Below are 10,662 nucleotides of genomic sequence, written 5' to 3'. Positions count from 1 at the left end.
TTCCTTGTAATGCACTTTGGATAAAAGCGTCTGTCAAATGCTTACATGTAAATGTACATTTTTGTGATCTATCCGTCGGATGGGTGGCTTTACACCGCGTTTCAAATTATTATGCACATGTCATTTTTGTTTATTTTTCCAAAAGAGGGTATGCATTGACGTCACGTGACCACACCTGAACTCGGCCTGTTGAGTGGCAAATGATTCAACAAAATGGCTGGTTTTCATAGCGGCTGCTGCGAAAAACGCTAGTAAAACTGACTATTATCAGCTTAAATTGAATTTAGTTGGACTTGATAGCAGAGGTGGACAATACTTGGTTACATTAGTTACATTTTCCAAGCATCTGTGCTTTACTAAGGTGTTTGTATTGGGAAAAATGTTACTTCACTACATTCTAAAGCATATAATCATGTGTATTCTTTAATATTGCATATTACAATTTATTTAATTCCTAATTATGTTTAAAATGTGTACTTGTGTAAAAATGTATTATTTATGAAATGTAATAGAGTTAAAATTATGATATGCTTTGGAATGTGTTTTCCAAAGAAAAACACTGATAAAATACAAATACTTGACAAAATACTTTTAAGTAGAAAGTAAAAACTCTCAATCAGTTTACTTCTCCTTTCGGTGTTTTGCAGTCTGTAAAACGATAGCTCCGAATTCTTGTTAAATCTGTTAGTACAGTCTATCACACAACAGCTTTTCCCATTTAGACAAGTTTTTCCCGTGTTTTCACTGATTTCACACAAATGCTGCTGCTCTGTCTTTTGCCACTCAGTGGGCGTAACCACAGTCATTTTCGCCTAAGGGACGTCACGTGCATACCCTCTATACAGTCAGTAAGTTTACAAATTTTATTTTACCCTCAAGAGTTTTAAAAATGTCAACCATGAAAATGTAAAAATTGTTTAAATTTACTTTTTTCCCCACCAGACATTGAAAAACAAAGTCTGGAGTAAATGGGAACATTAATTTAAAAACTTTTACTTATCATTTAACACTTTTTGTAACATAATTTAAAAAATTAGTCCTAAAAAATCTCATAACCGCAACAGTCAGAAAACTGACATATTTTCAAAATGACATGACAAACCTGAAAGAACATAATTTGGAGATTCTGCACATGCATTTAAAATCAAAGTATTATGCTTCTATTAATTAAATTAACATTTAATAAGCATCTGTTGCGGTAATGATAATCAAAATGTCGTGTAAGCATTCTGACAAGACAATATTTCAAATTAACTGTAAAAAAAATGATCTTACCTGGTAGCCATCTTGAAGTAACTGGTCCATGTGCTTGGTCACTCAAAATCAAACTTTATTAAAATTCTGTATGTGTGCTTAAACTGTTCTCAAAAAGTGTTGCGGTGGATGAGAACATCAGGCATGGACACATACTTTTCCTAATTTTTCTCCATTATTATTATACATGAATATTCAGTAAATATTTTGTCTGTTATCTAAAGTAGTCTAGCAAAACATCCATTTATTTTTTTCCTTAATATTTTTGTGTTAATTTGATTAAATTACAACTTAACGCATGTTCAAACACAGCTGGACACATTGCGGTAATGAGAATTTCAGCAGAAAATGAGATAAAATGTACAATTATAAATTCTTATGTTGAAATCACACATTGTGCAAGGTAGAACACAGTATTGTGTTAATTCTGATGCTTTTTAATGTTACTATATTACACATTTTAAAGCTAAAATCATTAGTGCCATGGTGTTTAAATGGTTTCGTGAGAATCACCCAAAAACGTATTTTCCTCACTGTAAGTGTTGAGGGAAAAATACAATTTGTAAACTTACTGACTGTATTGGAAAAATAAACGATAATGGCATGTGCATAACAATTTGGAATGCGGTGTACAATGATGAGGGGCTTTTGGACCTCATATAATAAGTATAAAGTTACTTTACGAAGTGGGGATTTAATGAAATCTGTGCTTCAGGACGTGACATGTAGCTGTCACTGAAGTTTTGGATGTAACAGTTCTTTGTCCCTGTTGCATTGTGTGTGTTTTTTTTTGTGTGTTTGTGGTTATATGACTAATCCATTAAGATTAATTGTGACCGCCTTTGTTTTGCTCCACACAGTAACCTCGAAATTACAATAATATATTCCAGTCGGCTGTGTATTGATATGCACAGAAGTGTGACAACAGAAGATGCTGACATTTACCGATGCACAATAAAGCTTTCATTTTCTGGACAACTTGATGTTTGAAGAACCCCAGCAGCTCTTGGTCACAATAAAATGTCATTTCATAGTGCTTGAATAATTGCATACTTAGACGCTTTGCCCTGCTTCCTGCTGCGGGTGAAACGCGGGTCATCTGACCTCACGCTATCCATATGGTGTTGTCACATCCCTTCTGGCTGCAGGACTGGATGAAAGTAGGAAGTTATCTGTAGTAGTATTGAGTTTGCCGATGTTAAAACCCAGTGAGCTTTACCATGGGCGACTCTGGCCTTCAAATGACCCTGATGTTACAATGACCACTAATTTGATTGTAGTCGTTACATTCAATTTAAACAGGCTTTATAGAGAAGCAGCTGGTGAGGTCTTCTATAGCTGGATATGAAGTTGGCTGTATGTTAAGCCTTAATTGTATTGGATTATACTTCTAAGAATGTAGGCTGGGTACGAGTTTTATTCTTGGAACAGACACTGATGTGAACTGTGGTTGTATTAATGGTAAAGGTGTTATGCTGGTACTTTTTATTTTCACTGATTTTGTTGTTGAATAAATAAGAATGTATTCCTCACAATCGCAACTCGTCTGACGACCAATCCAAGTTGCTGTGTAGTTTTTCTTCCTCTGATTGTATCAGCTCTGTGTTATTAGGGTCACAGTAGGCGATCGTGCTATCTTGGAAGGTAAGAGCAGTTCTGTCATCAGGTCTGACAAAGAAAACCCTGTTGGCTTGAAATCTTCTGCCGCGCCCATGCAAATTTATTCCAAAATGCAAACACTGATCTTTCTGGGGCACGTTTATCTTTCGTGCCGGCTAGCTGTTCCTTTTTCTTTCCCAGCTAGAAGGGGAAAACGATAAGAGCAGTCCAAATACAAAAGCAGTGCTGGGTCCATATTAATCATTGTAGTTTCAATTCCAAATCATTCCACCATTAAATTACATCAGATTCTTTTTCGGGCTGTATGGTCCCATAAAGAACCTATAGATCCACCGAACACTTCTGATTACTGAGGAACACGTTAAAAATTAAATGGGTCTTTTAGGAACCTTCGAAATGTTATTTGGTTAACCAAAAGCATCAAAAAACCCTTTATAGAATCTTTATTTTTAAAAAGGCTATATAGGAACCTCTTTTGTTCCCTATAAGGTATTTTTAGCCAAAGGCCCATTTTGTCCTGTTTTCATAGAACCTTTACCTACACTGTATAAAACTCCTTGTTGCACTTATTATTTTCAAAAGTTGATTATTTCAGTGAGGAGGTACTAAATGATAAAAAATAAAGTACTTAACCCTTTAGCTTCTTCTCAACCAAATGGTTGAACACATTTTTAGTCAAAATATTTTATTGAGAGGAGTACCTAAGCTGATTCAGCTATCTCTACCATTTGGTTGAGGTATGTCATGCCAAAAATCCACTAGTGTCAATCATCAGCATTTCTTTGATGGATGTCAGAGAGAAAGAAATCACTCCTGCCATGTGAATTCTTCTTAGTGAAGTTTTGCAAGGAAAGCATATTTTTTAAACATATTACACTGTAAGAGCCCCAACTTTACAAACGTATGTTACCTGGTGCCATGAAAAAATATGTTTTTAATAATTTTTCAAAAACGTGTTTACCAAATGGTTGATTTGTCACTTTATGGTAAACGTAAAAAAGCTAAGCTAATATTTTCAGATCATACATTTCTGTAGTCAGAATGTACTATTTGCATATACATTTCTGATCATTCACAGCTATGAATATGAAACCCAGGCAGTTATTAAGCTAATTCAACTTTAGTTTTATAATTTATAGCAACTCCTCATTAATTGTAAATTCAAGTAAAAAATGTTAGTGCAACAAGAAATTTTTTACAGTGGTACACAAAAAAGATTTGTTGGTTTAACTTAAAACAGTAAGATACCTGGTTGCCTTAAAGGTCAAGTTCTTCCAGATCCTATTTTTTAAACCCTAGTTAATGTGTAATGTTGCTATAATAGCATAAATAATACCTGTAAAATGATTAAGCTTAAAGTTCACCGCCAGGCGATATATTTTCTTTAACAGAATTCGCCTTTCAAAGCCTACAGCGAACGGCCGGTTTGGACTACAGCCCTCTGCTTCCTGCTTTAATGACGTCAAAACTGACGTCAGTTTTTTTTGACTAAACTCCGCCTACAAGAATACGTCAGTCGCCAGCTAAGCTAACAGAAAGCTAAGCTGTTATCGAATCACAACACACTAAACAAACTACACAATCAGAACTTGATACATATTTCTGAAGGAGGGACTTCATAGATCAAGGAAGACATCGGCCCGTTTTGAGGACAGTGAAAACAGCGCTATACAGATAAATACGTTTTTTACACATCAAAACATAAACACATGTTATATTGCGCACTGTAAACACAATCAAAGCTTCAAAAACACAGAAAGAACGGGACCTTTAATTTTGAGCTACTTCAACCCAAAATATTAGTTGACAGCAATATTTTTACTCATTTTTGAGTCAACTAATATTTTTAAGTTAAATTTACTTCAAATTTTAAGGAAGCAGGCAACTTACGTTTTTAAGTAGCCTAAAGTAAGTTACTTTTTCAAAACCTTAAAAAGACCCACTTCCCTCATTTTCCAGCTCCCCTAGAGTTAAACAATTGAGTTTTATCGTTTTGGAATCCATTCATCTGATCTCCGGGTCTGGCGGTACCACTTTTAGTGTAGCTTAGTATAATCCATTGAATCTGATTAGACCATGATATAGACGCAATGATATTATGCAGTGCCTGAAAATAGTTCCCAGCTATTGAAAGTTACCAAGGGGACTATTTTCAGACGCTGCATAATATCATTGGGCCTGCTGCAGCCATGGTTTGATTATTACTCTAGAATAATCTAAGTCTAAAAAAATCGCAAATTTTAATTTTCCGTTGGTTTTAGTACACGATGTAACTACAAAAGAGTCAAGTTCCAAATAGGAAAAATATCGAAACTCTTAGGTTATTTTTTAGCGCAATGCTAATGGTCTAATCAGATTCAATGGATTATGCTAAACTATGCTAGAAGTGGGAGCGCCAGACCCGAAGATCAGCTGAATGGATTCCAAAACGGTAAAACTCAAATGTTTAATGGGGAGCTGGAAAATTAGCATATTTTCAGAAAAAGTGGAGTGTCCCTTTAATGAATGCTAATATGAAACTACAGACACACACATATATAAAAATGTATATATTAATAAGTGATTTAAACAAAAAAGGGGAGTATTGACCATATACACAAAATAGGCTACAGCAGGGGTTCTCAAAGTGACGTGCGGAGACCCCGGTGGTCCTCAATGCTTAATTGGAGGTCAGTAAAATAATTTGTAATAAATATAATTGTGTTATATTATAAGAAAGGGGATATTTACACTCTTAGAAAGAATGTGTTTATTTTTTACACAACTTTGTGTGTTAAGCTTTTTTTTCACATTATGTGTTATTTTGTGTTAAAATATAACACAAGTTTGGTTAAAAGTAACACAAAATGTGTTGTTTCAATAATAACACAGACATGGATGGATTCTGGGACCAATGTGTTGTTTTTAACACATTCGTTCTTTGAGTGTATATCTAATAAACATGCCAGTCTATTGATTTTATGAAAGCTTTTTTAATATAGCTTAAGCCCAAATGTATTAATTTGAACAAAATAATCCTCTTAAAACACAAGTTGAATCACTATAAAACAAGTGTAAAAATATGCCTTAAGGTTAGAATATGCTTAGCAACTGTCCTTGGAAATGTTTTTCCCCTGTAAGGGGTCCCCGACCACAAAACTTTGAGAAGCCCTGGGGCTACAGTATGTAGGCCTAGGGATGTGCATCTCCATAACTGAGTTGATGCGATACGCATCTCAATGCATAGCCTACGACACGATACATTAAAGATACATATGAACAGCTACCGATGCGATTCACCCCTTTGGTCCGATGCACTGAAAAAATATGCTGCTATGCAATTTAATACGGTACACGCTTAAAACATTTTATGGGTTGTCCCTAACTAGACACATCTCTCACATTTCATTTTATTTATTTTAACACAAAATCAACACATAATGTGTTAAAATAACACATAATGTGTTAAATTGAATAACACAAAACAATGTGTAAATTACAAATCCTTTCTTAGAGTGTACAGATTTCCAAACATTGGATTTGTACATGGGCGTCTGAATTATAAGACCACTTTAAGAGTAATGATATTGGACCCACTCACTTTTTTCACTTTATAACTCGTTACAGTTTTTAATCACGTAACACCAAGGCGCCACCTGCTGGCAGCTGAAAGAAATGAAGTTTCCCAGTTAAACGTCAAATGTACAGGATGTATAAAATATATGTTTAGAAAATGTCCGATAGCGTTTAAAGGATCTGGATTAGTATGGCGATGTGTATTACAAACAAAGTGAAATGAACGCTAAAACGAAAAACGATTCGTAGTCGGCAGGATTCGAACCTGCGCGGGGAGACCCCAATGGATTTCTAGTCCATCGCCTTAACCACTCGGCCACGACTACATGAAATACAGTATATACTGTACCCTTTTTATATCAAAATAATATTAATGTTTACATTATTACGCTACTAAATTATAAGAACAATGTAATGAGAACACACGTACCTTGAACGTAATGTGCGTGTTACGTCACAAACCCCAACAACGAGACTCCACTAACGTTACTGTAACAACTTAACGTTAGCTAAATTATATCTAACTTTACATTGATAATGCATACTAACTACTTAAGTGTGTACACATGAAAACATCGTTCGCTGTGTTCTTGTTTAACAATCTCGATAAGATGAAATATTACAGGACGTACTGTAAAGAAGTAACGTTAGTTATATAAGAGTGCTTCCGTTGCGGTTTCAAGTGGTAAAATGTCAAGCAAAAAAAGTCTCCAATAAAATCGCTTGCATATAGGCGACGTTAGTAACAAACTACTAACAACTTTCATCAGTGAAATCAAGATATACCCATCGTGTATTTTTTATAAGCCAGTTTAATTGGTCTACATCTCACAATGCCCACCAGAGGACGCTATCGCTCCACCATTGAACTTTTCAGATTCTTATTGTCATCATCACAACAGCCTCATTATTATGACAATGTATTCATTATTGATTTGTTGTGGTGTTGGGCTCTTGTTAGGTATGGGCAGTATATCGAGTTTTGTTTTTATTTCTGTATTTTTCCAAGTGGGATATGGGACGTGACACTAATTTGCAAAAAAGCTCTTCCCGAAGTGTACACTGAGCTCAGGTGTTAGCTTTCCAACTAGTTTGCATGTTGTGCAGCTGTATATTTTTTATAAACGGGGAGGGAAACCCTGACTTTAAATTTCATTTTCATCATTTAAAAAAGATGATTGTGACATCTCACATTACATTTTGACTTGCATGTTAACACTGCAGAAAATGTAGACATTTATCATTAAATCACCACTTTATGAATAAGGTATGTAGCCTATTGCCCAGCCTTAGCTCTTTGGATTTTTATTTGGATTGCATTTCGTACTTTCTCAATTTTGTTTGCTATCTTGGATATGGATACAATCTTACTGTGTGCTGCTTTTGAATTGCAGAGTGGTTTGAATGAAAAACTCATTTTCACATAAATGGACCTGGACCAAATCTCAGTTATGTAATGTTAGATAAGCAGGGATAATATAAATAACCAGACTTTCTTTAACAATAAGGACATTTGAAGTAGAGTGAGTATGTATGAGATGACTGACCTTTGCTAGCTCCAGTTATTGGAAAAGAAATAAATGAAACCTCAAAAAACAGCCCAAAACATTAACTTACAAATTTTTAAGATCAATCAATATGTGCTGTTATATTGTTACATATAACTGCAATAACAGATAAATACAGAAGAGTCACATTTTAAATAGGGAAAATATCGTTTTTGAGCGTGATGCTAATGGTCTAATCAGATTCAATGAATTATGCTAAGCTATGCTAAAAGTGGTACCACCAGACCCAAGTTCTCATGGTTTTTAAAGTATTGCTTTTCAGAAACCTATGTTAATGAGACACATGTACTGTACACAGGGACCTGTTTTGACAGTCATCTCAATGTGTACCCAAATTTAACCCAATTTGTAAGTGCTATTACGCCATAAAATATAGTTCCTCTTTTAAATCCGCTTAGAAAAGCGCTAAGTTTTATTTTGTACCACCAAACTTGCTCGTATAACTACTCGTCTTAAATAGGAAAAACTTTGATGTGTTTGGTCACTTCTAACTTTATCTCCGTTTGATACCATTGAATGAATGGGGCTAAGCTAAATGCTATCGAAGCGTCGCAGCGCGCTCCAGCGCTTACGTGCATGCACACAGATGATAGAGGGATGTATCAACAATTCTTAGTTAAGGTAATAACATATTTTAATATTGAAAATGAGTAGACTATTCCTTTAAAATGCAAATGAGCTGATGAAATTCAAACACTGATCACAATGATGGTGGTTCGTTGCAATTAAAACTCAATTGTGCTTTTCTCTGCACTAAATGCCAGTGCTGTGATTGGATAGTGCAGATTAAGGGGTGGTATTATTATAATAAGAGCACCTTATGACATCATAAGGAGAGCCAAATTTCAACGACCTATTTTTTTCATGTGCTTGTATAGAATAGTTTACCAAAACTAAGTTACTGGGTTGATATTTTTCACATTTTCTAGGTTGATAGAAGGACTGGGGACCCAATCATAGCACTTAAACATGGAAAAAGTCATATTTTCATGCCATGGCCCCATTAATCTCAGATGCCAAGCATTCGTGAAAGTGTGGAACCAAAAATTTTTATTGCATCCAAATTAAATTATGTTTAAAAAATATGTTAAACTACAGTCACCTTTCATACCATAATAAACAAAGTGTTCAACATTTTGGTAACACTTTACAATAAATGACTATCAATTAACAATATCTACAGCACTGTTTTTCAAACTTTTTTTGGTCCCCCTTGCGCACAGTGCATCCCTTTGTGGCCCCCCAAAACAATTTATGACATAATCATTCTAAAACTTAAAATAAAAAACTTAAAATAAAAAAAAAACATTATAGCTAGTAGCCTTATTTTCTGAAGTTTAATTACACATAATTTTATGATAAACTAATACATTTTATAAAATGTCATAAAACTGGGGGCCCCCTACATATACATATACATATATATATATATATATTTACTTATGTTAACAAATACAACCTTATTGTAAAGTGTTACCAATATTTTTCACCTTGCTTGTATTTATTTTTTTATGTTGTTCTGTTATGCATAATGAACTTAAATAAAAAAAAAACAGAGCATGTAATGCATTTCTTTTTCAGTGTGGTACTTTGATATCAACCTGTTTCAATGAACCCTTGATCTCAACGTTTGAAGGAACACGCAGAGTATTTTAAATTGAGCTAGCAGATAACAATGCCCACTGCCACGCAATCCACATTAAAACATCAAACGAGCGCACAGAACGCGTTTTCCGCGCATGAACACGGCACGAAAGTAACTCGCGCTGCAGGAACGCATCTACAAACTGCAAAATAAAACAAAAATCGTGGTTAAAAAGTAGCAAACGCTCGGATTGAGCGCTGGTCACGTGATCCCAGCACTAGGCCTGCTGTCTGTTGTCAGTAGACGGAGAGAGAGAGGAAGGAATATGGCGGCTGCGAGCGACCTAAAGCGGGGCGCCGGACGATCGTTTTAAGCTTTCTCGCGTTAACCGAGACCGGGGCTCCGCGGGACTAGTGCACGATCGCCCCCACGGCATCAACTTGACGGTGGTGCCCGAAATTCCGGGTTTTATGCGCGCGAGGAGCACGCAAAACGCTAAACTGAAGAGAATAGATTTTTATCCATAATGAGGGGGAGACGAGGCAGGCCGCCCAAAACCCCACTGATGCAGGAGCCCTCGTCGGGGCCGGTGCGCGGTCTAAGACCCCGTCGGACTTTGAAGCCGAAAGTGAGAGGGTCATCGGACGAGGAGTTTGTCAGCCCGAAACGAGGAAGCCATCATCATACGACACGAGGCCGGAGGAAAGCGCGAACCGCGGGTACGAGAGGCAGGGGGAGAGGTAGGGGATCGGGCAGAGGCAGGGGACGGCGGAGCGCCACCAGCGGGGTGGTGTACGACGACCACGAAAGCGACGAAGATGACGACGATGCGGTCAGTTTGCGCTCAGAGTTGGACGAATACATTGAGGAGCATCTGTCGGACGAGGAGGAAGACGAGGAGGAGGCCATCAACGATGAGTCGGACTACCTGGAGGAGCTGGAGGGAGAGGATGAAGATGATGCGAGTTACTGCACGGAGAGCAGCCACGGCAGCGCTGCAGGTAACGTTGCACGTTGGTCGTACGGGGGACTTGTATGTGTGCAGGCTTGCAAATCAGAGATCCGCGGTGCATCTCTCAT

The 10,662-nt window shown here is 36.5% G+C and overlaps 1 protein-coding gene and 1 non-coding gene across 14 annotated transcripts in view; one reads left to right on the top strand and one right to left on the bottom strand.

Annotated features, from left to right (window-relative positions):
- Nucleotides 1-6,673: 6,673 nt before the first annotated feature.
- trnas-aga (transfer RNA serine (anticodon AGA)) lies at nt 6,674-6,755 on the bottom strand. The gene has a single exon. It is a non-coding gene; the product is annotated as a tRNA-Ser (tRNA).
- A 2,902-nt stretch (nt 6,756-9,657) lies between these two features.
- The window catches only part of bptf (bromodomain PHD finger transcription factor), a 31,200-nt gene continuing 30,195 nt past the window's right edge, over nt 9,658-10,662 (top strand). For 7 of the 13 annotated variants that reach the window (XM_055194663.2, XM_055194661.2, XM_055194651.2 and 4 more), the window contains exon 1: nt 9,659-10,583. In XM_055194663.2, the coding sequence (XP_055050638.2) occupies nt 10,109-10,583 (475 nt within the window). In that variant the 5' untranslated portion in view covers nt 9,659-10,108. Of the gene's footprint in view, nt 10,584-10,662 lie in introns of all 13 variants that reach the window. The other 6 variants (XM_055194662.2, XM_055194653.2, XM_055194657.2 and 3 more) reach the window with 1 other exon arrangement.

Source organism: Misgurnus anguillicaudatus, chromosome 19, assembly GCF_027580225.2.
Source record: "Misgurnus anguillicaudatus chromosome 19, ASM2758022v2, whole genome shotgun sequence".
In the NCBI taxonomy this organism is placed as follows: Eukaryota; Metazoa; Chordata; class Actinopteri; order Cypriniformes; family Cobitidae; genus Misgurnus; species Misgurnus anguillicaudatus.
The sequence above is the reverse complement of the archived record's forward strand: the minus strand, read 5'-3'. Positions and strand labels throughout refer to the sequence as shown.